At 37.2% G+C, this 27940-nt stretch overlaps 1 protein-coding gene across 1 annotated transcript; it reads left to right on the top strand.

Annotated features, from left to right (window-relative positions):
• Window positions 1-1098: 1098 nt before the first annotated feature.
• Window positions 1099-27940, top strand: LOC111326719 (cleavage stimulation factor subunit 3). Its single transcript, XM_022930776.2, has 26 exons — window positions 1099-1320; window positions 1689-1802; window positions 2590-2685; window positions 7087-7119; window positions 8535-8632; window positions 10681-10747; window positions 11236-11270; window positions 11387-11447; window positions 11581-11646; window positions 11919-11996; window positions 17871-17951; window positions 18090-18171; window positions 18588-18697; window positions 19165-19281; window positions 19759-19833; window positions 20326-20427; window positions 20740-20781; window positions 20900-20941; window positions 22051-22111; window positions 22579-22642; window positions 23225-23321; window positions 25084-25182; window positions 25391-25532; window positions 26164-26255; window positions 27019-27091; window positions 27725-27940. The coding sequence occupies exons 1-26, from the start codon at window positions 1249-1251 to the stop codon at window positions 27907-27909; spliced, it is 2184 nt and encodes a 727-aa protein (XP_022786511.2). The 5' UTR covers window positions 1099-1248; the 3' UTR covers window positions 27910-27940.

Below are 27940 nucleotides of genomic sequence, written 5' to 3'. Positions count from 1 at the left end.
TTCAGTCTTAAGGGACCTCTCGACCTGCTCAAGTTTTTTTAATTCTGATTGGTTAGCATTGATGTTCCTTTTCAATTGGCTACTGTCCAATTAAATACCTGATATCATGTGTATTTGAAATCGGCCAGTTTGGGACTTAAAAGCAAAGAGCTAATCGAGCCACAAATAAATCAGAGGTGTCAGGTAAATAGTGCATTTCGCTTGCGCTGATCGGTTAGTTTGGAAGTGAATATAAGCACTATTTAACAACTGGTAAACACCACAGCGTACACTATTGGGTTATGGATGCACGCGGGAGGTTGCTAAGCACGAAAGAAGCGTAAGAGTCGCTCGAGGCGATGGCCGAGAGCGACTCTAGCTTCTTGAGTGCTTAGCAAACCTCCCAAGTGCATCCATAACTCAATAGTGTACGCTGTGGTGTTTACCATTTGTTTTATAACATAACATTGATACATTGTAGCTAAAGAGTTCCCTTTGATTTAACAAATCTTACGTGACCAGAAAAAACAAGCGCGCGCGGAAAAATAGTCTTTGCATTTGCTCACGTCAGCAGCGTACACCCATGGGAAAATGGGGGACGCTAAATTGACCAATCAGAGCGCCCGCTTTGCTTTGGTTATGTTGTAATAACTATTCACCTCCGAGTATGAGCAGCTGATGAGACGAAATCACTTGACAGAGTTTAATTTCCGGCCGTTTTCCAGTACATTGAAAGAAATAAACTCATTCTGTGTGTTATACTACAAAACAATTATTGACTTCAGTGTTAGTGAAAGTAGTGGATATTTCCCTCGCCGCTTCGCACCTCAGCGATTTATCCAACACTAATCACCTCCACTTTGGTGAATAACTGTGATATTACGAATCAATCATATTCAAGTATTTTTTTATTGACACAATTAAGAAACAGGAGCCCTTTTTATGATTGAAAATGAAAAAGGAGTTCGCTTCTCCAGCGTTTAAAAAAAAAAAAAGAAAGGGACTAGCTTGAACCAAACTGGAAAGAACAAACAAAAAAGAGAAACAAATTATATTATCGAGTAGGGCTGGGTCTCACACTCCCATCATTCTTTGCTCGCTTAAGTGATACAATTTCTCACCACGCGTTCCACTGTGTCTTCTGAGTTTGGTTGTCTGAGTTCAGGATTTCCCTCTTAGTCGTGCAGTTACTTAGCTACAGGCCTTTTCCACTCTATTAATTAGCTAGATAAGTTTAAGAAATGTTTTGAATTACAGTTGGAGCGTAAAATGATGCAAGCAGCAGGACAGGTACTCGGGAATGGTGCAGTTGAAAGGCGTATGAGCTCTGATCATATCAAGGTGAACCACAGAAATTCTCTCTAGGGGCAAAGTTGTCGTAGTTATGAGCTAACTGAGAAATTTATGTACATAATACCTTTCAAATTTCACCGAGTTTTGTTAAATTACGCTATTTTTCCGGTAAATTTATCTGCAAAGCTGTGAAATCTGTTTCCAATTAAGAGATATGTAGTTCACGTTGCCCAGTAGCCGATACATTTGTATTTCAAGATCAGTGTCCGCTCAGAGTTGTCATTCCAACTTATCTTTCTGTGTATTTTAATTTACTTGTTTTTTTTTTTTCGGAAGTAGTTGTTGTTTTAGTCAGTTTGTGAGGTAATTTTGATCTGAGCTTTTCCGAATCAATGAAATTGGTTTCACTTGTCAAGGATGGTGGTGTCACATTTTGGAGCACAACTGAACGCGGAATCAAAGCAGAACTACGGTTGCAACATCATCCATACGACACAGAATCATGGGGAGTGCTAATCAGAGAGGCACAGGTATAAACAGGTTTTACATGAAACAAAACAGCTTAAAGCGGTCTGCTAGGGCGCCAATTATTCCTTATTGCTACATTAACTGAAATCTAGTCTTAGAACCGTCTGAAATCTTCTAATAAAGTAGGAAAAAGCCAAGGCTGAGCTTGTAAAATCGTTGTAAAACCAAGTTTTAGTTTATGTGAGATTTAATTTGAAAACACCATATTTCAACTCTATTCCGGAGTCAAATCGTATAGTCATAAAACTACATGATTTTGTGTGCAAAATTGGCTTCCTTCCAGAATGTTTAGAAAGTGCCAAAGAAAACCTGATTGCCTCATTTATGAGATGCTTTTTATAACGGAATGGAATCCAAGCTTAAACATTTAAACTGACTCCATCCATCTGAAACCCTTTGTCTAAAGAACATTTCTATCATTTTTACTCCTTGTGCCATTGAACTATTGTTTTTGATTGGTATTAATACATCTACATCTTCACCATCATTTTGACTTGTTGTTAATGTAACTTAAATGTTCAAACTTCATTGGTTTATATCTAAATTACAAAAATTTCCTTAAAATAATTTTCCTGATGTTTGTTAAAAACATTTTGATAGGGTTTTTTTTATTGTTAAATGTTATGAAAAGTCATTCATTTTGATTCCTTCAAACTGATGACTCTAATTTTTTTCTATTTCTTCACCATTAATTCCACATAGGCATGGTTAGGTGCTGTAGTACATTAGAGATATCTGACTAAGTTTTGCACTAAGAACAAATATTTTTCTGTTTGTCTGCTTTAATAGAATACTCCACTGGAAACATCAAGAGTTCTGTGTGAAAAGCTTGTAAGACGATTCCCAAATGCTGGCCGTTACTGGAGATTATACATTGAGCAAGAGGTTTTTAGAATTTGTAGTTTCTTTAAGATTTGTTAGCTCTGAAAATAATTTTACTAGTCTCTCTCAGGGTTACAAATTATTCAGGTCTTGGTATCTGGAGTTCTTGTGTCTTTTACTCTCTGTAGAGACCTTGTTATGTAGCATTAACATATTGCACTGATTCTGAGCCTAATTTTTGGGAAACCAGAGATAACTTGTGTAAATTGCTAGTAACTTTGCAGCAAATGTAGTTGAATTTTTTTTAGCTTAAAGAATTACTAGCAGTTTGTACAGGAAATCTAAGGAAATAGTGTTTGCTTATAGGGCAAGACAACAATCGTTTAACTAGGGTAAAAAATTGTGCAAAGCTTGATTTATTTTATAAGCAATATGATGTGACCATAAATAGGGAAGGTTAAAGGTAGGCAGCAAAAGGTCACCTAACTGTTGGCAGAATTGCCACAGAATAAAGGTTCTTGGTTGAGTTCTCTATTTAAAGTGAAATGCTATGTTTGTTTGCTCTGTTTAAGAGCGAAATAAATGGGCTTTTTCAATACTGTCTCCTTTACACACTAAACAGAGATTTGACTCTCAAAACTGGTTGTGTTGTGTTTGCATTTGTGTGCAGTCTCATTATTTGCCTCAAGTGTCATTTACTTTAACATTTTTAACTCCTGGGGTTCTGTTTAGACGTCTCATTTGTTATCCTTGGTTAAACTGTTCACATTCCACTTAATTTTAGACTGGGATTTTTTTGAAACCATTTTAAAGGTATTATTATTTTAGAAATATCTGTATCAACCAAAACATGATACATGCTACTCGAATGCAGTGAAACCATTTCCAGGGCTGTCCATGATATATCACACTTACAGTAATTAGCATGTTCAGTTCCTATTAGCAGAAACTTTCCTCTCCTGAGAGTGCTCAACTGACAGGATTAGAAGAGGAAATTTTAACCCGAAAAAATACATTTCATGTTTTATGTTGTAACTAAAGAAAAAAAGGTTCATGTTTTTCCAGAGGCTAACCTGGCGATAAAAAATGTTAAAATAATTTCCAGTTTGCACCTTACTTAAAATGTTAATTTGGGCCCAGATGAAGGTTACATACTGGTATTGGTGGAGACAATTACCACTTTGGTACTGCATTTAGATAATCCCTCACAGTTAGCTTACGTGAGCATTCCCTCTTGACTGTGTTCCTCTCTAAATACAGTTAACATCCTCAAAGGGCATGTTTTGTTGAAAGGCCTCAATTTATTATCTTGTACCTGCTCAGTCTTCTTCATTCACCCCCTCTTTCCCATTTTTAGTTTATTTTCCCTTTGTTTTTTGGAATCAGTGGAGAGCCATGGGATAGTAACCTTTTTTTACCCTGATTAGAGGATGTACCAATTGTTTGTAGACGTGAACAATAGAGTTTATGTTGCAGGCATAACTATGTTTTGGGCCTGACTCAAAATAATTTCAGCTTTAGCAGCTAGGCAAGGGTTAAAATGACTCAGAAAAGGGCCCAAAACATAGTTATGCCCAGGAATATACACTGTATTACTATTATTATGTGTCTGGAGGGCATCGAGAAAACGAAAACTTAAAAAAAATGACAGCAAAATAGTCTGAACAATCAGGCGAGCATGCAGGCAGGCTAAAGTCTCTATTTTAGGCTGCAAAATGCTTCACTGTCACTATGCCTTACAAAGTGATGTGATTTAAAGCACAGAAGTTTCTTTCCTGGAATTCTGGTTAAATGCCTTGCTCTTAATTCAAACTATAGTCTTATTTTCATTTTGAGGAAAGCAAGAAAATTCACATTAATGACTTGCAGTGATTTGATTTCATGATTTCAAAAGTTGGGCCCACAAATGTAAAAACAGCCATTGTCTCTAGTATCAGTAAGGGGAGAGGTGCCTAACATAGGGTGAAGTATGCTGCAAAAAAGGAAAAAGCCATTAGCCATTTTAATCATCTTCCTTCAACATTTCCTGCTTTTTTAACTACCTATTTCCTTTATAAACATTCTTTTTTTTTTTTCTTGTTTGTCATGTCTTTGAAATCACTTGGCATCAAGATTTTAAAAGTAGCATCTGTTGATCTTGAAAAACTCTAGTCTTACAGAGAGATTTTAAGCATTGTCCTCCTCTGCCAACCACTCAGCCTTAACTGCATTAGATCAAGACCCTCTCAGGTGCCATCCTACCCTCCACTCAGCTTGAATGATCCTAGCAATTATTCCTGATGCAGGAAGCTCCCATTATGACAAACACAAATCAAGAAGTGGACTGTATGAGCTCTTGGGACCTTTTTTTGCTTTTACAGACTTGACAAACTTCTGATATTTGAGAAGGTGAACATAGTTTTATATTTGGGAAAGAATTAAAGATGCACAATAATAGGGGTCATTGACTAGGACAATTACACTCTTCAAACATTGTAATTATCATCCTACACGAGTTACTACATGTTTGTAAAAATCTTGACTGTTAATTGTAAGTTGTACAAATCCAAGTTGCAGAATGCTATATTCTGTTTATTAAGGTCCCACCCCCCTGGCTTATTTTCTTTCACTACTCACCTAAGGGAGGGTTGGGACAGGGGACACTGAAGGTTACTCAGGAGGAAACAGATTCTCCCATATTGGGTGGCAAATATCTCCTGCTGTATGGGTTACCTTAAAGACTGCTGCCAAAAACCCCAATTCTTCTGCACTTGAAAATTTAGTTTTAGTTTACCTCTTGCACACTAAAATATTAATGACAAAATAATGATCTGTCTCAGTAGTGATGGGTACTCTTGCATTTTTGCATGTCCCTATCAGTTTTTTTCTGGAGAGATGCTTTCGAACAAAACAGTCTGACTTATTATGAGGCTTCTGCCTTGTAATTATAAAATTGTACCAACTGCCTTGTAATTATAAAAACTTGATGCAGACCCTATGTTAAGGAGGTCAGAAACCATATACCATGGAGCATTTTGTCCTTGGGTGAGAGGGCTAAGGAACAAGACTCCTTTTCATTGGCACTTGATTATATTGAGTGTTCATTGTTAAGACCAGTAATTTTGCTAAACTGTTAATTCTGACCTTAAATTGAATTTGACTTTAAAGCTATTCTTTTTTACCTGTTGCTCACATAAGTTTGCACTCTTGCTCCCATTGTGCAAGTTATGTGCAGTGGTGTACATGTGAGACATTTTTGGCCACTTAGTAAGTCTTGGCCCCATCAGAATTGTAAGAGAAGTAGAAATGAGCTGGATTTAAGATCAAAGCTCTTGCAGTAAAGAACTGGTGCCCTCTTTTTATTACTTGTCTCTTCATTGAAAATTATGGCAAGAATAATCCCTAAACACTAATGGCTGAACAAAAAACAAAGTTAACTGTTGGCAAAACCCCATTTTAAATAAGCTTCAATACATCTGAGTGTTCTAAACATGGATTTCTTTGAGCAGCATTGAGGGGGCAGACAGTTAATACTAGAAAAACAGTTACTTCTAACAATAGGCCATTTTACAGTTGTGTACTTAGTTGCCAAGCCTTTGATTCAGAGTGAGAATAAAGATGACCTTGTTGTGAAAGAGACCTGTATCTAGTTAGCATGACAACAAAGTGATTTACATTTGAAAGGCAGCAAGGTTTGTATCATAACAAGGTCATCTCTAGCCTCACTCCTGTTCAAAGGCTTGGCAACCAAGCACGCAACTGTAAAATGGACTATTCCCTGACAAACATTCTGAGAGTTCCTTAAATGTGCAAAACTGTGGCATGTGTTATACTTGGTCCAAATAATGGGTCCTGACTATCTTGATTTTTAAGGATTGATTTATAGTAGTTTCTGTATTTTTTCCCCATCAATACTAGTGATAAAGATCTGCTTGAAACAACTTTTTTTTTTGTTTGTGTCTAAGGCCCATTTCTCAAAAGTCTAGGTAACTTAACAGGCCTGAAGCCTTATTTTAGAATAAAAATTTAAAGAATAGAGGAGCAGCTTCTGGCACCCTAACTGGTCCATTTTGTATCTTTAGCTGAAAGTTTTATTGTACAGTTTTCTAACTTTTGAAACGCTATCTTGAATGAAAACAGAGCAGCTTTAATGTGCTTGTTAAGTTACTGGGACCTTTGAGAAACAGGCCTCTGGTCTCAAAGTTGAAACCAGTTGGAATTAAGCTAAATTTGTTCATGTTAAACAGCTAGAAATCTTGAAATTAGCTCATTGTGTTCATGACAAATTGGCAAAAGCAAATGCCTTTTTCCACTGTTTTGCATATTTACTGTCCATGGTATTCAAAATTTGATTCTGGGTAAGAGAATGTTACCCAAGTTTTGCCAAATCACTCAATATTGATATGGAGATGTGTACATCTGATTTTGTCAAATTACTGTTAAGAATGTTTTTGAGTGAAGTTTTGGTGGTTGATTTTCTTTCAGATGAAACATAAGAATTATGAACAAGTAGAAAAGGTAATAACTTAAAGACAATCATGATTTTTTGTTAGACCCAACTGAGTGGTAAATGTTCTTGGCTATGGCCCTTGAGGACTTACTATGATTTTCAGTAGTATGAGGCAAGACTTGAGTTTGGCCACCACATTTTGACTTTTAAAATCCTGTTGTTGTTGAGGCAATTAGCTCCATTTGCAGTGGGATGTGTCTTGTGATTTCTTTCTGCAGGCTTTTGTGTTTGATGGTTAAGGATGCATGGTTTTTGAGATTTGATGACCATTGGGGAATGATGGGTGATAGGGGTTGCCTGTGACCACACTGTTATTTTATGTTCAAAGTCCCTTCACCAAACCTTTTCTGTGCCTCACTCAACTGGCAATCGTAGTAGTTTGTAGAGATCTGATTTGCAGGTCACCCCTTTTTCTTTTGAATTGTCAGTCTACACAGCCTACTCTGAAATATGGGTGTACTTTGTTCTTATGCTACCTAACTCAGACTGTCAGCACTAAGTCTCTGTTTCAGGGTTTGATAACTGGGAGAATGGAGTCAGGGGGCATTTAAGAACTTGAAAATCTGAATGTTGGGTGTAGAGAAGGGTGGTAAACCCTTGAAATTATATGGTTAACCAAGACAGAATCCCTTCTTAGCAGACAAGTGATGAGAATAAGCTACTAGGACAAAATATCAGTCAATGGATTTAGTGGAACCAATACCAAATTCTCAGAACTAGCATTGTAAGGATAATATAGCAGGCAGTAATGAGAATTGCTAATGAGATCTTTGGAGTGAGGGGGTGAAAGGAAACCACTGTCGGAACAAACTATTATTAAAAATTTGTCTGCATAAGTGAAAAGGAATTATTTATGGTGAGAGAAAATTGAAATATTGCCTTATTTTGATTTGAAACTGAAATTTTGTGTTCACTCCCATGTTATATTGTGTGGCATTTTGCTATGGCCAGCACAATTTGTGTGATCTCCCAAGGCTCCTGGGAACAAAAGTGCTACTTTTGATGATGGCGATAGGAGAAATAGTATGATATCATACAATCCATAATTGTACCTAGCTGGAAACTATTGCAAACACTAGTGTAGTTCATATTTGTTCAGGTTTTGTGCATTTTGCAGTGTGTTTGCCATTTGTGCTAAGGGAACTTCATATTTCATGTCATTTTTGTCCGATGAACAACAATTTGTTTAACAGTGGAGGCATCCAACTATAGTAGAACTATAAGATGGGTGGCGTTGTCTCTTCCTTTGTATTATGTTGATTCATACCCTCCAAGTGTCAGTTTTGGTACTTATGTTCAGTCAGTTAGGGAAAAATGTCCTTTGGGGTATATCAAATATCAATAATTGCTGGCATAGGTAAATCAGTTAGCTGGCCCTCCCTTATTTATTACCCCTGTGTTCTCTTGACTTTTGTCATTTCAGCTCTTCCAGAAATGCTTGATCAAGGTGTTGAACATTGATCTCTGGAAGTGTTACCTGTCATATGTAAAGGAGACTAAAAGCTCTCTCCAAAACTTTAGGTAGGCATGCATTTTAATTTCAATACAGAAATCTTGATTTGGTTCAATTTAAAGCAAATATACCAGCTAGCATACAGATGCTGGTTAACCCTTTACAGTGTATACCTTTACATCAGTATCTGTATTCTCCATACATTTTTTTTTGGTAGTGACAGGGAGAATTCATTTAACAATCAAAGTGTCTTTGGTTGGTGATCATTTTCTTTATTCTCAAGATCTTAATGAATGATTCAGCAGTATTTTGCTGAAAGAAGAAGTTAGATGGAATCAATTGTTCAGGTCCTATGGATTTATTTTAAAACCAGAGAACCTCAGCATTTGTTTCCAGATAACTCTAACCAGTAGGAAGTCATCCAGAGTTATCGGGAGTGATATTTTCTTGAAGGATGGCAGGAAATGAGTCAATATTAAACAGATATTTGATGGGAAAAGAATTTTTTTCATTTTTAATTTCTTTCCAAACAAGAAGAACTTAAAATGGAGGAATAGTTTGTTACAAAACAAACCTTATAAGGTACAACAGAACTGAAGCAAATATACCACTGTAGTGCCCTTCAACAATTTTTTGATAATAGTTATCAATTGAAGGTTAAAAATGTAAAGAAAATAAGCCAAACAAAACTTTGAAAAGGTAATTGAGGTTTTATTAACTGAGTTAATAAATAAATGTAAATTGGCCTCCATAAAGCTGGCCTTTTTGAGCAGTAGCCTTTCATCTTTGGCTCTGACAAAGGGCTAACACTCAAAACATCAGCTTTGAAACTCATTGTGGTGGCTGATTTACTTTACTGACTCAGTTGATAAAACCATAATTACTTTGTAATACTCCCTTGCTGATGGAGCACCACAGTTCCTTTAGAAACGTACCCCCCCCCCTCCTTAGAACATTGAAAGGTTGAGTTTTGAAGGTATGACGCAAATCTATGAAAAGTAATAATAATTAGTATAATTTCAGAGCTGAGCAAAGAGTTTCCAGCAATCTGATTGGTCGAGCAGTTCATTATATGATGCTATATAAACTGCTCCACATGGATAAAATGTTAATTTAAAATGTTTAACTTAGTAAATGTTGCTAAAATGTTATGATTTTAGAAATTTTTCTGTTGTTCAGCTCTGAAATTATACTAATTAACAATTATTTGCCTCAGGTTCAGTGAATATTGTCGAATAATCCCCTTGACTTCATCTCGGGGATTATTCGACGATATTCACCTTGCCTTCGGTGAACAATTGGTAATTATAAGTTTGCGCGAGGGCAAGATCTGCTTGTTTTGCTGTTAGTTCCTGGAAAAAGCCATCAAAGGAATTAAGAATCTTAGGAGTGGAGTGAGAGAAGAATAGGGTAGTTCTGTTTGTAAAAAGTGACTACTTAGCACTGTGCATTAGAACTACATGGGCATGAACTAAAATTGTCCAGGGAAACAAGAAGCAGCTCGAGAGAGTCTGGCTAGCTTGAGCTGCAATGGAGGTGATGATGAATATCTGACAAATGTGCTCCAAAAGAAGTAGTGGTAGGATTAAGATATGTAGGGCCAGATACCTGTCCTGAATTAACATAGTCTTGAGGGCACCACTAGTTACTCAGTTGAAGCACTGTCCTGTGTTACCCTCATTAAATAAAGTTGATTGATTGATTGATTGATTGAGTAAACAAGGCTCCACCCTATGATTTACCTCTTACCATCTTTTCAAAAGCTTAGAACCCTTTTCACTCCAGTTTTCTTTTAACCCCCTGCTAATTTTCAGTGTAGTGGTATTCACCCTTTAACCTTAACCCCCATTGCATGATGCCTGACCCCTGACACCTGACCCATGGACCCAGCTTACTCCATTTTCAGCCAACAGTGGGATAAACTAATTGTTGACTACAATATAAAGGAGGAAAGTTTTTGTACCATGTGAACATAGTGTGCATATAGTTTCTACAAGGATTTTACAGTAGTACAATGTATTCCCTCTTCTTCCCACTAGTCAGAACATTTTCACCCTCAGCTGATAGAGCCCTTTGGCTTGATGTTTGTTTTAAAGTTGTGGTCTTCACCTTACAGAGATAAAATGCAGCAAGCATATGAATTTGCCCTGGATAAAGTCGGAGTAGACTTCAACTCTTACCAAGTAAGTTGATATAATTGTAAAACATATTACTATAATAATGTTTTTTTTTTTCACTTGGTTTTTTTAATACTATACTATTAATTTTCTTCAATAATTGTTGTTTGGGTTTGTTAAAGCTTTTTGATCTACTTCAGAAGAGAATATAAGTGTCTGTATAATAAACAGTATTATTTGTTCCAAAATAAAAAAGTCTTTATGAACTCAAAACTCATATTTCTTGTGTATAAGGTTAAGTGTACACATGCATGAAAGTGATCAGGAACAACTCAGTGCTTTCTTTTGCTATTTTTCCATAAATGTGAAAGAAGAACATGGAAGACATTCCACCAGTTTTCATATGTAGGTTAATACACATGCACAAAGGAAAACAACCTAATACATTTTTTAATTCGATCAAGGGTATAATATACTAAGGAAGTTGTAAATAGATTTTTCTCTTTTCCTAACAATTCTTGTATTTTGTTTTGATTTGTCCCTTTTTTTCACAGATTTGGTTGGATTATGTCAATTTTTTGAAGTCAGGGTACGAATAGTGACTAGACTGGATCATGCACGTGGCTTTTTTTCACTTTGGCTCAAACTGGCTTTTATTAAGGACTTTAAATTTATACATGACTTTTGAATTGTTTTATTTTTTAGTGAAGCGGTTGGCAGTTACGCAGAAAACCGCAAGATAATCAACATTAGGAAAGTTTATCAGGTAACCCATACAACACTTCACTGTTTTCACAAAAGGCAACTAAGAGCTCTCTTTCTTAATATTGAAACTTATTCTTGTATAGTCATTTTCCGAGAATAAAAACACCTATCGCTATCAATACTCTTTGTTATAGAGAGCTGTGGTGACTCCCATTATAAATTTGGAGGCACTTTGGAGGGAATATAATGCTTTTGAACAGGTAGGTAAGATTTTCTTTGGTATTTCCTGAAACTGTAGTCCTCATTTTGATAAAATAATAATTTTTAATAATTTTAATTATAATAAAACACAGCCAGTTGTCTGTCTGTGTTTTATTATTTTTAATAAGCATTCCAAGTTATCATTCATATGAAATTGTAATGTCATCTTACATCTCAGTTCCAAATGAATTATAGAATATCTACTGGTGCATAAAAAATTTGAGAAATTTGCAGTAAATTTTACAGCCACCCAAACTTGTTTATATTTCAGAGTGTAAACAAGCTATTAGCAAAGAAGTTGATTGATGATAAAACAAGAGATTACATGAATGCCAGAAGAGTTTCTAAGGTAAATGATTAGCTTCCTAAACAAGCATTAAGTTAAGGAAAAAAATTAAGATATAAATTATAAAATATATGTGAGACAGATTTAAGTGACATAGTAATTGGCTGTGACTAAGAGTGGGACAAGGATGTAGGATGTGGGACTTGGGGACGTGGGACTCGAGGATGTATGTGGGGACTCGGGGACATACGTGGGGACTCGGGGACATACGTGGGGACTCGGGGATGTGAGGACTCAGGGACATGGGGACTCAGGGACGCTGGGACTCAGAGACACCAGAACTCGGGGACATTGCATGGGGACTCTGGGACTTGGGACTCAGTGACGTGCAGGGACTCAGGGACGTGATAAACAAACAACGCCTGATTTTTGCGCTGAACCTGTAAAGTATAATTTTCAGTGGCCTCGAGAAAGGTATTATACTACTGAATCAGGTGGACTGCTTTTCCAGAGAAAAAGCAAAAGTGATTGTTTTTGGTCATGTGACTTAAAAACAATGTTAATGCAAAAGACAAACACATGTGATAACATTCCTTCGCATTTCTTTGCCTGCACTTTTGTTGTCTATTGTAGTTTATCGGCTTTCATTTAGTAATCAATCAATCAATCAATACCGTAATCTTTATTTATACACGATAAGTATTAAAAGCGACACCTCGCTTGTGGGGTCATGTCTAAATAATTGAGTAAGATAACTAATGAATTAGAGAATAAATAGTATATACCCAGCTAAAATCATATCGCTACTTACTACTTAAAAGTCTAAAATGATAAAAGCTTAAAATTCTAAAAAACAAGGTGGTACTCTAATATCGTCTAATTATTAACACTAATTATACTTAAAATCTTCCTCCCTTCTGGTTAATGTTTGAGGGGAGATACAGTCGAAATCAAGGTGTAGCAAAGCCTTAGATCGTCTTGCCATAATTGCATATTTCTTAACATTGTCTATATCGTCATTAAGTTGAGGAACCAACATGTTCCAAGCTATTTCTCCTATACGAGCTACAGAGTTCCTCATGTAGTAGGTGTTAAAACAAGGGACATCAATTTTCAGTTTCTTCCTAAGTTGATATCACTTGATGTTATCATTGTTCTTAATAATAGCTGACATAGCATCTGGAGTCAGGTTATTATGGATTTTATACATAAGCTTAGCTAAGCTAATTTTATACATAAAGGCTAAAGGGGACCAATTAGCCCTTTTCATAACATCAGCATTAGACATCTTCCAAGGTAGCTCAAAGATAATTCTCGCAGCTCTACAATGCAGTGCTTCTAATGCCTTAAAACCTTCCTTATTTCTGAGACCTTCCCACACCGATATTCCATATACGATCGACAGCATAATAACTCTAATAACACATTCTTTGGAAGAAATTTGCTACGTTTTAACAAGTTTAACTTATCAACAAAGCCCTTTTTAACAACACTAACATGTTTGGACCAATTTAGTTGATCATCTATCAATATGCCTAATAGAAGAGAGTGTGTAACCCATTTGATGGTGTGCTGGGCCAACGTTAACTCTTTCAATGGGCCAGTGAGTCTTCCATATGGAGAATCATTGCTTCGCATTTCTTTGGATGAGGCACAAGGGAGTTTGTTTTGCACCAGTACAGAAGCTCTTCCAAAGCTTTGTTAAGTTCAGAAATTACTGTGTCAATAGAATCACCAATGCAATATAGGGTGGTATCATCAGCATACATGTAGGTTGTCGCAGTAGTTATAGCTCCAGGTAAATCACTTGTGTAAAGAGAAAATAAAGTCGGGCCTAGAACGGAACCCTGCGGTATTCCAGCTTTAACAGTGTTAAGATCTGATGCTATACCATTTAGGAGAGTATATTGTTTTCTATTGTCAAGGCAACTGCACAATAGTAGCAATCCATTCATTCCAAAATCATTTTCTAATTTATGTAATAGCACATTATGGGAGACACAGTCGAACGCTTTCTGGAAATCTACCAGCACTATACCGACAACTTTATTTGAATAAATGGCACTCCTCCAAATTTCTGTCATATATACTAACAACAGTTCTGTAGAATATCCTCTTCTGTAAGCCCATTGTTTGTCTGCAATTAATCTATTTTCAATAAATGCATGGTGAATGATCGCATCAGCAACAATGGATTGAAGTATTTTGCTGGGAACACTGAGAAGAGATAGGGGGCGGTAATTTCCAGTTTCAGTCTCGTCATCCTTTTTAAAAACAGGATTGACTCTTGCAGTCTTCCACTGGCTAAAGACGTAACCATCTTTCAAACTCATCTTGTAAAGGAACATCAACGGGGTTAGCAGTGCATCTCCAGCTACCTTGACTATTTTCGGTGATATGTCGTTGGGTCCTGTGGCTTTATTTGTTTTGAGATTAGCCAATTTTCTCTCAATGGCCAAAGGCGATAGTGCAACGTTATTGACACTAGGAACAATCTTGGTTGACGTGGCCAGGTCAGATAGATGTTGGGGCTGGAAACTGCCAGCCAGTTTCTCTCCGATGTTAGAGAAGAAATTATTGACTAAGTTTGATTTCTCTTTGTCATCAACTGCGAATGATCCATCCTCTCTTTTCAGTGGACCTATTGCTTTCCTTAATTTAGGGTTATTTGCCTTTGTGAGCAGGTTCCAATACTCTGCAGTGGTTTTGACATCAGCTAATAGATCTTTAAAATGTTTAGCCTTGGCTCTGCGTATGTCAGCTGTGATTTCATTTCTAAGATTCTTATATGCATCCCATTTGCCCGGATCCTTTGTCCGGTTTGCCTCTTTGAATAATTTAAATCTGTGATTCATTTTGTGCCTAATTGTGTTGTTAATCCACGGAGCGGACGTACTTCTCACTTTCACATCCTTAAATGGGGCGTGAGCATTGCATATAATTATCTTTAAACAATTGTTCCCATCCCCAGAGCACGTCGTCTTTGTGATGGAAAATTTCCAAGATATGAAAAGGAATCTTTTCAATATCAGCCTTAAAATTCGTTGCATTGAAATTTTTAAAATTTCTGGTGCGAATAATCTTCAGTGGTGGTCTTTTGCTGCCCAATTTAAGCGTAGCATACACTAGGCAATGGTCAGATGTTCCTAGTGGCATTACTCCTGTGCATCACACAACATCCACCTTGGTGGTAACAATAAGGTCAATCGGTGACTTTGTGGAATAGGTTATGCGAGTTGGTTCAACAATAACATTTTGCATATTAAAATCTTCGAAAAGCCTCAGCAAATTCTTCATTTTAGATGTAATTAAGGTGGAGCCAGGATTGTTTTTGGCTTCCACCATGCGGCAGTTTAAGCCACCAAGGACGAAAATATTGTCTGTTTTCAACCAGGCATTCTCAAGGACGCCGTCATAGTTTTCAAAGAAGTTTGGAGTTGCGAGTTCAGATCGGTAAACAACTGAGAATAAAGTAGTGTGGGCTGAGAATTTCACCTGTATCCATATGGCCTCAATATCTCTGATTAATAAATCTTTACGATGTACAGCCGTTAGATGTTCAGCATGGTACAGGGCAACACCTCCTCCTTTGCATTTAGTTCTGTCACGTCGGATAAGTTGGAGACCATCTATTTGCAAGAAGTTATCAGGAACAGAAGAGTCCAGATGGGTCTCAGAAATTCTCAAAATGTGAAATCCACATATTCTCTGTAGGAGTCTTAATTCATTGATCTTATTTCAAAGGCTACAAATGTTCAAGTGTGCAACTCTAAGATCTTTGGATGAATAGTTCAAGATCTTTGAGGGGTTCTCAAGGTAATCTTCAGAATCTGATGTCTGTTGAGAAGCCAGTTCAGTACAAAAGTCATCACCATGAGAAGTGAAGGAGCCATCGCTGGAGTCTAAATTGCTGATTTCAGCAAAAGGTAAAGTTCTTAGGGTAAATATACAAGATGGACAAGTCTAGTCGAAATTCTGTATGTTTTGCAATCGTCGGTATTCACGAAGCGAAATTTCACCGCATTTGATGTGGCACCAATGTTTACACACACACATTCAATAGCTCGGTTATTACTGTGGACATTCTTCTGACACACGGAGCACAGTGTAATAATTTTGCTGTTAATAGCAGGACCTGGATTAGATTCAATGTCTCCTCTAGTTGAAATTCTTGTCAGAGTAAAACTGGCCTCATGGTTTGGATAGAGCGAAATGCGAGTGGATAGGTATCTTCTTCCATGTGGCTGAAAGGTCCAAGTTGAGAATGAAATATTTCGCTTAGGACTTTGAAGGTATCCATAGAAAGTAATTCTGCAATCAAAATCCGTACTAAATTGGCTGTATGAACTAAAAGAAACCTTGTATAGGAAAGGAAGATGTAAGCAAACAAGGAAATGGAGGAGCGAAGAAATCTTCGACCGGCCGCCATTAGCTTTCACTAGCAAAATCACAGAGAAGCTGGGCAACAAGACCAACCAACACATCTGTTGTTTACAGTCAACGATACAGGAGTTTGGATGGTGGATGGAGGGAAGATTCCTTATGAAGGGCAACAGGGACAAGAGAATTCCCAAGAAAAGCTATGATGGAGAATAGAATGTGCACTGCTCCTGTTAAATTTCATAAATTTGTTCCCGCTATCACCTCGCAGTTCAATAAACAGCTGATTCTCTTTACTGGAAAGTTACTTGTCATTGCAACGAGATCATATTTAATACAACATATTCTATAATATTTCTTTCTGGAAAATCAATGTGAATTAATTACAACAGATGAAACTGAGGTGTCTACCTTCGATGATCTGATGCGAATCATCAGGAATAAGTGGGAGTGTTTACAATTTATTCCTGAGGAAGAATTGTGGATTCAGTACAAGGATGTTGAGGATACTTTTGTCACAAAGTAATTGCAACTTACATCCGTTGTAGTTATTAATTCTTCATCAGGAATAAATTGTAAACACTAGAGTTCTACTGAATCCACGATTCTTCATCAGGAATAGATTGTGGATACTATAATATACTCCTTACGATTTGCATCAGATCATTGAAGGTAGACACATCAGTTTCGTCCATTGTTGCTAAAGACAACTGCTACACATATCTCCAGAAAAACAGTCTACTTGTTTCGGTAGTGTACGTGATACCTTTCTCGAGACCACCAAAACTTAAACTTTACAAATCAGCGCAAAAATCAGGTGTTGTTTGTTTATCATGTCTCTGAGTGCCCATGTGTCGCTGAGTCCTGAATTGACCTTGCATTCCATGTCCCTGAGTCCCAGCGTCCCCGAGTTCCCAAGTCCCTGAGTCCCCGGGTCCCACATTCCTGAGTCCTGCGTCCCCGGGTCCCCGAGTCCCACACCCCGAGTCTTGTGCCCCCAAGTCCCATGCCCCCGAGTCCCATGCCCCCAAGTCCCACGTCCCCAAGTCCCCGTCCCCGAGTCCCTGTCCCACTTTTAGTCACAGTATCCAAAGGACTATCAGTACAAACTCAGTTTGGAATTGAAACCTCCCCTTATGGTCTAGCTGCTCCAATTCCTAAGCCTGTAATGGTCAACAGCTAAGAACCTCTTGTGTTATTGTTGCTGAGCATTTAGGAGCAATAAACTCATAATATGTCATCTCAATGTTTTTTGCCTCTCTCTCTTAAGCTTGTTCACTCAAAAAGAAAAAAGCTCTGTCATGACAAGATAATTTTTTAAAACAAAAGATGGATTTCAGGCTTAAAAGATTTCAAACCAGGTCAATTTGTCTTTTCCTCTTAATTCTTAAAATTATGATCATTTAACTGTAGCAAATGGAAATGCAAATTGAGTGTTTTCAGCCCCTTTTTCTTGAGCCCCAAGGGAGCAAACATTTTCATGGTATACATTTTCATCTATAAGTTTCAAAACTTGTTTATCAAATTGAAGTTTGTGTGAATTTCCTTTCTTTTCAGGAATATGAAGCCATTACTCGTGGACTGGTCAGAGGAAACCCTTCAGTTCCTGTTCAGGGAACTGCTGATGAAACTAAACAGGTAGTATATTGTAAGAAATTGTGGTTTATCTTGGACATATCTTTAACTTCATCCTTAACAAACTACAAATTTCTTTTGTTTCATCTTAACAATTTATTGGCAACAGGAGAGATATTCTTTTTTTTATTCAATTGTCAGCTACAAATATGGAAGAAGTATATTGCCTGGGAAAAGAACAACCCACTGAGGACAGAAGAGACTGCCCTTCTAACTAAGAGAGGTAATACTAAAGTGATTCTGTAAATGGGAACACTATTCTTGCTATCATGTACTTTCTCCTACTTACCTCTCCAGAGAGGAAGAGTTAGTATGATTATTTTTTTTTTTTAGTTTGATTATGCATAACAAACAGATTAATCTAGTCATTCTTCTGATTGGCTGAAAAACAATCAACAGAAAAGCATTGGTGGAATGAAAAAATCTCTCTCAAACTCAAATTACCAAGTAGTCCCAGGTTTATGAGACTGATGATTTCATTCTGCAGGCCTGGGACTCTTGTATACGCATGAGATGTGAGAGTTAGTGGGTTAGTAGGTTCTGTCAGTAGTCAGTACTCTCCCAGCAGGACTAAGTATACAATATTGTTTTCATTCCTTCCTGTTTACTTATATTAAGCATCACTCTTTGTATTTGCAGTTGTGTATGCTTATGAACAGTGTCTACAGACAATGGGGTTTCATCCAAACATCTGGTGTGAGGCAGCATTGTACTTGGAGAAAGTCAGTCAGAAGTTGATGGACAAGGGGGTAAACTGACTTTATGTCCTCCATTTGTTTTGGAGTTCCTTAAAATTAAACTCACCCAATTGATGATGTTCATGTGGCCTATAGGGTAGCTATCCTGCAGTCACTTGAAGCTTTCAGGTCTGAAATGTGGCTTAGGGTGGGACTGAGGAGTTGGTCAAACTACAGGAAGACAAACTTTATAACTTCAAGCAAACTACTCTGGCTTAATTAGGGCTTGTTTGTTTATTCTTTGCTTGTGGACAGTTGCAACTCTATTTACTTGAAGTCAGCTTCCATTTTTGTACAGGGTGGTACCCCTCAAATCCTTAGTTTTTCTCCTGGTTCCCTTTTTCAATTTCTCTACTCACAGCATTTGCTCTAAATTTGTTGTTACCCAGTGACTTTAAAATACTGATTTGACAGGATTTGCTTTTGCCTTCAATGCATCAATTAATTTCCACACACTGTATGATTTTGGAATTCTACAGGACATGCAGGGATCCAAAGTACTTGGAGATGAAGCTGGTGCCATATATGACAGAGCCATCACAGGGATCATGAAACACAGCATGCTTTTGTACTTTGCTTATGCTGACTTTGAAGAGGTAATAAAAAAAAAGTTGTGTTAAAAAATGACTTCTGGCAAAACTACCAGTAATATTTCCATGAATAAGTTCTGTGGCGCACTTATTTAAACTTGCAGTGGAAAGGAGGGGCATAAATTAGAAGGAGGGCGCTTAATAAAGTGGGGGGGGGGGGGGGGAGGAGCACTTGTTATTCTCTTGTACTGTTTCCCCTGTAGTTGAAGCTTAACTTATTGTAGTTATAAATAAAGTGGAAAAAGGAACAGGTTTTCCTTGTATCACTACTATTTAAGAAAGTGTTAGAGGAGAGGGTTTGTTTATCTGTGAGGGGCACTTGTGTGACAGTATGGCTTAGGGAGTGGGCACTTATTTGGGAGAAGTGCACTTATTAGAGTAGGGGGGGTTATTCAAGGAAATACATTATTTATTTAGCATAATGCACAGTACTAGTGGTGATCATGAACTGTTAATTTCCTTGTTTTTGTTCTGCTTGGATAGGGAAGAATGAAGTTCCAGAAGGCAAAGGAAATTTATGAAAAATACTTAGCACTTGAGAATATTGACCCAACGTTGGTGAGTATAATGTGTATAGGTAGCATCTATTTCATTTTATCTCCCTAATTTGAATATTTATAATTTTCAAATTGAATGACCAAATTATAGACAAAGTCAGGTACTGCTAGTACTGTTTCAAGGAACCAACAATTTGTACTTGGTTGTTTTTTATGAACCTGGACAGACAAAACTCTTACCTAATGGGCTAGTTTACAATGAACCAATGCAACCAAAAACCCTTTAATTCCCATAAGCGATTAACAGGTAACTTCTTCCTTAAATATTCAGTCATTATCCAGTAAACAGGTAATGAGAACACTCAAACTTACCTGGTAGAAGTTGTCTTGATCTAACACCAAATTCTTGTAACTAAATTACAGAGACATGTGTAGCAGCTATAGAGGGGAGAATTAACAGTCAGCTCTTGGGAGTTAGATGTTAAATACGATGTTATGTATGCTAGTTGACAGTGGTCCATCTTTTGTAATTGTTAAAAAATTTTTTTTCAAGGTTTATATCCAATTCATGAAATTTGCAAGACGGTCTGAGAGCATCAAAGAAAGCAGAGCAATTTTTAAGAAGGCGAGAGAGGATACAAGAACAAACTTTCATGTAGGTTTTTTACAGAAAAAGGAGTTTAAATGCATATTCAATAATGACTGAGAAATCTTGGATCAAATTAAGTCAGCATTTGAGGAACTGCAGATGCATCCCTCCTCAATACAGCATTAACTCTAACATGTTATCAGTCAGTTGTTTTTGGATTAGGGGGGGGTGGGTGCTCATGTAACAGCATTGATGCAAAATCTGGATAGGCGACATGTTATTTTAATTTTCGTTGAATAATTTAAATTTCATTAGTCCCATATTTGTTTCATGGGATACTTAGAATACTTTTTTGTTGGTCTGGTAATGTGCTTCTAGGTTTTTATATCGGCTGCCCTCATGGAGTACTACTGCAGTAAGGTAAGTCCTGTTCCTAGTAAATTAACCAAACTGAATATAGTTATTTGTGAAATTATTTTAATAGCAAAGGTGAAGTCATTAAGAGGTACTCACTGAAGGGCTCTCAATTTTGTTCCAGGACAAAGCAGTGGCATTTAAGATATTTGAGCTAGGCTTAAAGGTAAGGCTGGCAATTCAGTACATGCAGACAGTTTGTTTGATTTGACACTCTTGAATTACCAATTGAAAGTGCAGGCAGTCAAATGCTGATATGAGTGGGTGTGGACAAAACGTGGCCTAGGCCATGGCCCACCTTGCAGCCTACCCTACCCTATGGCCTACCCTATGGCCTACCCTATGGCCTACCCTATGGCCTACCCTGTGGCCTACCCTGTGGCCTACCCTATGGCCTACCCTGTGGCCTACCCTATGGCCTACCCTATGGCCTACCGGTGGTCAGATTTTTAAAAGGATAGCATTGCTGGAAACCTTTCAACGTTTTCCTGAGTACTATCTTACCAACGACTTTCTTCTGCTGTTTTGGCCGCAACATTCTGATCAAAATTTCTTAACCTTCTGATAGAATAAGGAAATCCGGGAACAGAAGCCAGTTAAATGCAACTTTTGGGCAAACATCATCATATCCGCTCTGCTTTCAAATTAGTGCAATATTGGCCCTTTCTTTGGAAAAGCAAGTAAAGTTTGAAAAATGTTTATGACAGTGATGCATGCGTGTCCCAGGGTGCTTGTTGCAAATTCAATACTCTACAGCACTTGAGGGCACTTAAAAAATTGGCCTGGCATGTAACGTCTGCGTTTTCTCACCTGGATATGTATGCTCTCCAATATAATGCCGTTCAATACACTTTCACACCAGCACTCCACTATATGTTACCAACTGACAGCCTGCACCATAAAGCTGCCATTTTGCATATCCTCAGCGACCGCGCAATATTGGCCCCACCTCTCCCCTCCCCCTTAACCTACCGTTAGGGTTGAATGATGTGATATTTGCAGTGTTTCGTTCCCTGGGACGTTGAAAATCATGTTAGTAACCTCTTAGTATACCCTTTTTAGAGACAGATAATTGTACATCAGCGTATTCATGCGACTCTTATTGATTTTATTTTTATGTTCTTAAAAATCTGATCACCGGTAGGCCACAGGGTAGGCCATAGAGTAGGCCACAGGGTAGGCCACAGGGTAGGCCAGGTTTTGTCTACACCCGTATGAGTTGATGTTGTTTGTTTTTCATACAAATTGCTTTGAATATCTGTGCTTCCTTTTTAGAAATATATGAATGAAACAGACTATGTGCTGGCTTATGTTGATTATTTATCACATTTAAATGGTAAGTTAAACATTCCAGTTAACTTTTATCTCTCTTAAAATTTGATTGTTAATTCTTGATCTCCTTTAACTAGCTGCTATATATTTCCTTGTGAATTAGTAACAAGAATTTAGTGAAGAAGATAACAACTTCTACCCAGTGATGAGTTTGAGTATTCTCATTACCTGTTTGCTCAATAATGTGTGGATACTACAGGGAGAAGTTGTATATTAATCATCTGGGAATTAGAAGGTTAAAATGTCATTTTCTTAACAATGCTGAACCTGTAAAGTCTACTTTATTTTAGAAGATAAAATTTACTGTGAGATAGGCAGAAAAAAATCAGTCAACTACATTTCATCCCTACAGACCTGTTTTGTGGTTGCCCACTCATTAGGGGATTTTAATGTAATAAAGTTATGTAGGCCTATACTAATGGTATTTTTTTGTATCCAATTACCCTTTGATGTGGTGTGCCTCTGTTTTAGATGATAACAACACAAGAGTACTGTTTGAGAAAGTTCTGAGTTCCATGCCCAAAGACAAAGCAAGGTTTGTCACAGTTTTAACTGCAGTGCAACCTCCCTCTCCAGTTACTGACTGTTAGGGATTGTTAATATTCTCTCACTCCCAGGATCTCATTTTGTTTAGTATTTTTCCTTAATGCCTGCTTAACAAATGTCATGATGTTAGTACTTAGCATTTGATCTGGGATCAACTATTAGTATAATTTCAGAGCTGAGCAAAGAGTTTCTAGCAATCTGATTGGTCGAGCAGTTCCTTATATGATGCTATATAAACTGCTCCACACGGTTTATATAAAATATTAAAATAAAATGTTAATAAATGTCACAAAAATGTTATGATTTTAGAAATTTCTCTGTTGTTCAGCTCTGAAATTATACTTATTATTCGACGATATTCACCTCGCCTTCGGCGAATAATTGTTAAATAATACTTTAATTGATGTTTTTCTTTTTTCTCACAATTGTCTGTGTGACATTATCTTTGTATTGTGAGGAGAAACTCTATCTTGCATTTGGTTGCTTATGTATGGACGTTCAAGGGTTGCTGCAAATTTCATCTCTTCTGATGAAATTCAATTTAATTTTTTATACATTTACTCTTTGTTAGTGAAGTGTGGGGTAAATTCTTGGAATTTGAAACCACAAGCGGTGACTTGGCAAGCTTAGTAAAAGTGGAGAATAGAAAACTTGAAATCTATAAAGAGGTAAGCTGCCTGACTTTACAGGGCCTATGAGAATTTCCTGACTCTCCCTTGCACCTGAAGCATGCATGTCATATAATTAGGGCATTCACAAAGTCAGGAATGGATCGGATTGGATTGGATTGACAAAACCTAGACTGGATCGGACTGGATTAACAATTCCTGGATCGGATTGCATCCGATTGACAAAACCTGGACCGGATCAGAAAAAAATTGGATCACCATAAATTTCCTGCCAAATTTTAGTGTAAGAACGTACCTCATATTGGAGCTATCCGCTAGTAAACGTGGAAAACATCCAAAAATGCAGATAGGTTCTGCAGCCTTAAGAGAAACGTGTCAAACATGGCAACTGTTTTTCTTGCCATGCACAGTGTGAGTGCGAGGTCTCATGGGAGTTACAGGCGATGATGTTTAAGTTTTTGATCAGAGGTAATGACACCTGCTAAGTAAGTGCTGGTCAACTGAGGCCGCTATGATTTGACCGTAATTGATTGTAGTTGAAAATGAATATCCACAGACATTTTCAAGCTCACAATATGAAATGTTTAGTTGTTTTAGTACAAGTGGATGTGACCGTGACGGGAAAGTGGTGTTGTGTTACATTGCAAGTTGTGTATTGTGACACTGTTGAGAAAAGCGGTGTTACATTACAGTGTCGACCGTTGATTTTGAGTGCTCTATAAAACAGTGTATGGAGTCCGTAATAGCGTTCTATCAAAAGGTTCTTTATGATGATGATAATCTTTAATAATTGCTCCTAAAAAGGCTTTTTGGCAACTATTTGCAATAATGGGTCAGTAATTTACAATAATTTTTAAATAAATTTAAAAAAACTATGTACAGTGTGCAAGGCTACAATTGTGTTTCTTATGGCATAATTATGTATAGTTTTCAAAATTATAAAGTATGTGAACTTATCTCGTCTGTTTTCTGTAGTTCGTTATGCCTGTTTATTAGGTGAAACAACTATACCTTTAGTGTAGTGAGCTGGGGGCGCCTGTGGAATATCTTATACGGAAAAGAACCATTACAACTTTGCTTCACTGAGCTGCAAAAAAAGGCAGTTGTATTTCTATGCCAAAACTTGATCATGAGATGTTATGCGACTATTTTGGCGGGATATTTATGACGATCCGAATTTTTTTGGACCCGGTCCAGGTTTTGTCAATGGGATGCAATCTGATCCAGGTTTTGTTAATCCGGTCAAATCTGGTCAGGTTTTGTCAATCCGATCCGATCCAATCTGGTCTGGCTTTTGTAAACGCCCCATATAATTATGTAAATGATGTACTTTCTGATGAAGTTTAGTTCAATATGATTTTCAATGAGTTTGATATGTTGTTTTCTTTGTTCCTGTACTTTAACTACCATAAATATACCAAAAAAAAAGCAGGGCTTGACACTAACTTTTCAACTTACCAGCCAATGCAAGTGGCTATAGTGACATCTTAGATGTTTTTAGATCTTACGACAATTTCAGTCTGTTTACTAGCCAAACTGGCTAGTGGAAATTGAAAACCACTTGCCAAAACTGAATTTCTACTAGTCTGTGGCTAGTGGGCTACCGTTAGTGTCGAGCCCTGAAAAAGTCAGTGTATTTGAAAATAATTTTAATCAGAAGCCCTTTTTTAAGCTACAAATTAATTTACTTGGCCCTTTTCTGCATGTCATGTTGTACAATTAAAAGCAAATATATTTTAATATGAAATTCTGAATGCTCTTTCAATTTTACTCAATTTATTAAAAAAATGTTCTCTTGCAGGAACTGGAAGGCCATGAAACATCAGTGCTTGTTGACAGATATAAATACTTGGACCTTTTTCCTTGTACTTCTTTGGAGCTTAAAATTATGGGCTATGTGGTAAGATTAATTTTCTTGGAAATCTCCTCTTACTGTGCTACGGTCTGTGCCTCAAAGAGCATTGACTTTGTAATTGTTTTATGATAACCAAATAATTTATGGTAAAAAAACAAAATAAATCTTTATGGCCTGTTTGGTGTAGTGGTTGGATAAAAATCTTGAGTTTGACCCAAACATTTGATTTTCAAACTATATTTACTTACTTAAGGGTTCAACAAAACAAAGTGGCAATGCACCAAGCTTGTTGTCCTCAGTTCCTTCTCAAAAGGAGCAGAACGAAGAAAAACCAGTGCAATATCCCCGACCAGACACATCACAGATGACACCATTTAAACCAGCTGCTGGAGCTGGTAAGAGTTTCCGCAAAATTTCTCTTTAAAATTTAGGGTTGTGATAAAATTGAAGTCTTGTGCATGATTCTGTGGAATTTTGGTTTACCATGACCGCTAAGTTGGGCCAACATATTTTGATTCTGTCAATGGGGTGGTTGGATCAACAAAGTTACAGATTTAAGAACGACTGTACTTTCAGTTGTGCATTTATCAACAACATGAATAGGTTGGCTGTGCAGTGGGATGGCACTCAATCAAAAAATTCAGTTTTTACCGCAAGTGACAGTAATGTCGCAATATGATTGGCCAATTTGCCACTGTTGACAAGAGTACAGACAAGGCTGCAACATCCATGTCCTGCCAAAAGAATTGTTTTATTTGACATCAATATCACGTTTAAAAAACAATCTACAGTAGATTGGCACAGTGAGACTAAACACTTATTGACAACAATATTCGTCATCACAGTGGTCTAAATTTCTTGCAAGCGCACTCATTTGCACCTGGTGAGTCCACAACATTTTGACTAAACTTTTGCAAACTCAGAGAGAAACTCAAAATGCCTGAACACTAATAAAACAATCATTGAATTTGATTTTTGCATGATATCATGCTCAACCTCATCCAATAAATGCTTATTGCTTTGTAGTTGGACTTCATTCAGTACCAGGGGGAGTTTTTCCAGTTCCACCTGTAGCTGCACATCTTATGACCCTTCTACCTCCTCCATCTTGCTTCCAGGTAGTTTTAACTGTACACCAGTGAGCTAGCTTCAACCCAGTTTGAATTATGTATATCACTTGGGAACTCATTCAGTTAAACAATTTAGCATAGTATGGTTAAAGGATGATGTATTCAGGATAGAACTGTTTGACTGAGGGGAATGGCAGTCTGATTGAAAATGCTAACCATTTTTGAAATTAGAGTGACTTTGTACAGATATTGATATATTAAAGTTAATTTGTAAATAGCTTTAATCCTTGTCAGTGTCTGAAATTTTTCTTAAGTTACAATGGATTTTCAAGTGGCTATTTTCAGTGCAATTGCACTGTTTCCATGTTGAAGGTGTTTTGTTGCACTGTGAAAATCTGACATGACTTTTGTAGACATTGTGAGAAATACCAGTGCTATATTAATTAACTTAAAGGGCTGAAGCACTTTCTTCTCACCAGTTTGATAGGATTGGTGGTGCCCTCTTTGTCATACATGGTTTACTAAAAGAGCTGAAGAGATGATTGCAATTCAGGGGATCTGGCATTAAAAAAATCACTGGTTGTGAAATTTTGTAAAAATTAAGCAGATTTGTAGAATGATTCAAAAATTGCAATTTGGCTCAACTTTTTGGCCAAGATTACAGATTTTGTTTAGAAGTTTAGATTGTGGTTTGCATCATGGTCAGTCTTTGGTTGGCAATTAATAATTAATAATTAATAGATCCTTTACTCATTCTGTGTCTTGCTTTGTTTCTGTTACCTTTTATAATTTATGTTGTGTATTTATTTAGGGTCCATTTGTAATGATTGATGACTTCATTCAGTTGACTTTGGACTCTGAAATACCAGAACCAGCACCTTCAGGTTGGTGAAAACTTTGGCTAATTGGTGACCTTGATTGTTAGTCGTTATCACAGTGTATGTTTCAAATTGAAGGGTATTGCAGAGTTGGATCTTTTTTGTTTTTGTGTTATTCTGTTAATTGCTTTTAAAAGTAAGATTTTACTTGGTTCCTGATTACCATGAGGTACCTTACAACTTTGCCATTTAGAAAGTGGCATTAATTAGACAGTGTATTGGGAGTTATGTGCTGATCAATTCGAAGCTCCAATATCTTCCCTCCCCGGGGCTAACTCATGGGCATTTGACTGCCATTCGTACCGAGAGGTGGGGAGTTTGAGCCTTGCCTGGGTAGGGTGGGAAATTTGAACTGGAATTGTCACATATTTCCATTCAAACACGTTTGTTATCTTTTATTATGGAGGTGTTTGAGGTAAAGAGTTCAGTTTTTCAAGTATGGCTCAGAAGAAAAGGTCTACAACAATGACATAACTGCTGATCTTGCCTTTTATGAAAAATTATCATAAAATCCAGAAATTTGAATGAACCAATCATCAAAAGTTCAAATTCCTAAGGGAGGGGGGGGGGGGGGAGGTGTTGAAGCTTCTTCTTGATCAATGCATCATGTAACAGTGTGATATCTTCTAACCACTGCAGGGTTGCCAGACTCTGAGATGGGTCCAGTAAATGGTGTTGAGGGCAGTGAAGATGGAGTGGAAGTTGATCAAAATAAACGGGGTGTCAAAAGACCTGGGGCCGATCATGAAAGTGATGACGAGGGTTCTGCTGCACCACCTGAGAATGACATCTACAGGAGTCGTCAACAGAAAAGAGTGCACTGAAAAAAAAAATGATTGTAATTTCTCATATTAA

This window comes from Stylophora pistillata, chromosome 1 (genome assembly GCF_964205215.1).
Source record: "Stylophora pistillata chromosome 1, jaStyPist1.2, whole genome shotgun sequence".
Taxonomy (NCBI): domain Eukaryota; kingdom Metazoa; phylum Cnidaria; class Anthozoa; order Scleractinia; family Pocilloporidae; genus Stylophora; species Stylophora pistillata.
The sequence above is the reverse complement of the archived record's forward strand: the minus strand, read 5'-3'. Positions and strand labels throughout refer to the sequence as shown.

What these genes read in the sequence shown, in the direction of transcription:
- LOC111326719 (XM_022930776.2), top strand. Translation starts at nt 1,249, where the DNA reads ATGATGCAAGCAGCAGGACAGGTACTCGGGAATGGTGCAGTTGAAAGG. An exon ending in TGCTAATCAGAGAGGCACAG is followed by an intron (nt 1,803 to 2,589) that starts GTATAAACAGGT and finishes CTGCTTTAATAG; the next exon opens with AATACTCCACTGGAAACATC. An exon ending in CTTATGCTGACTTTGAAGAG is followed by an intron (nt 19,282 to 19,758) that starts GTAATAAAAAAA and finishes CTGCTTGGATAG; the next exon opens with GGAAGAATGAAGTTCCAGAA.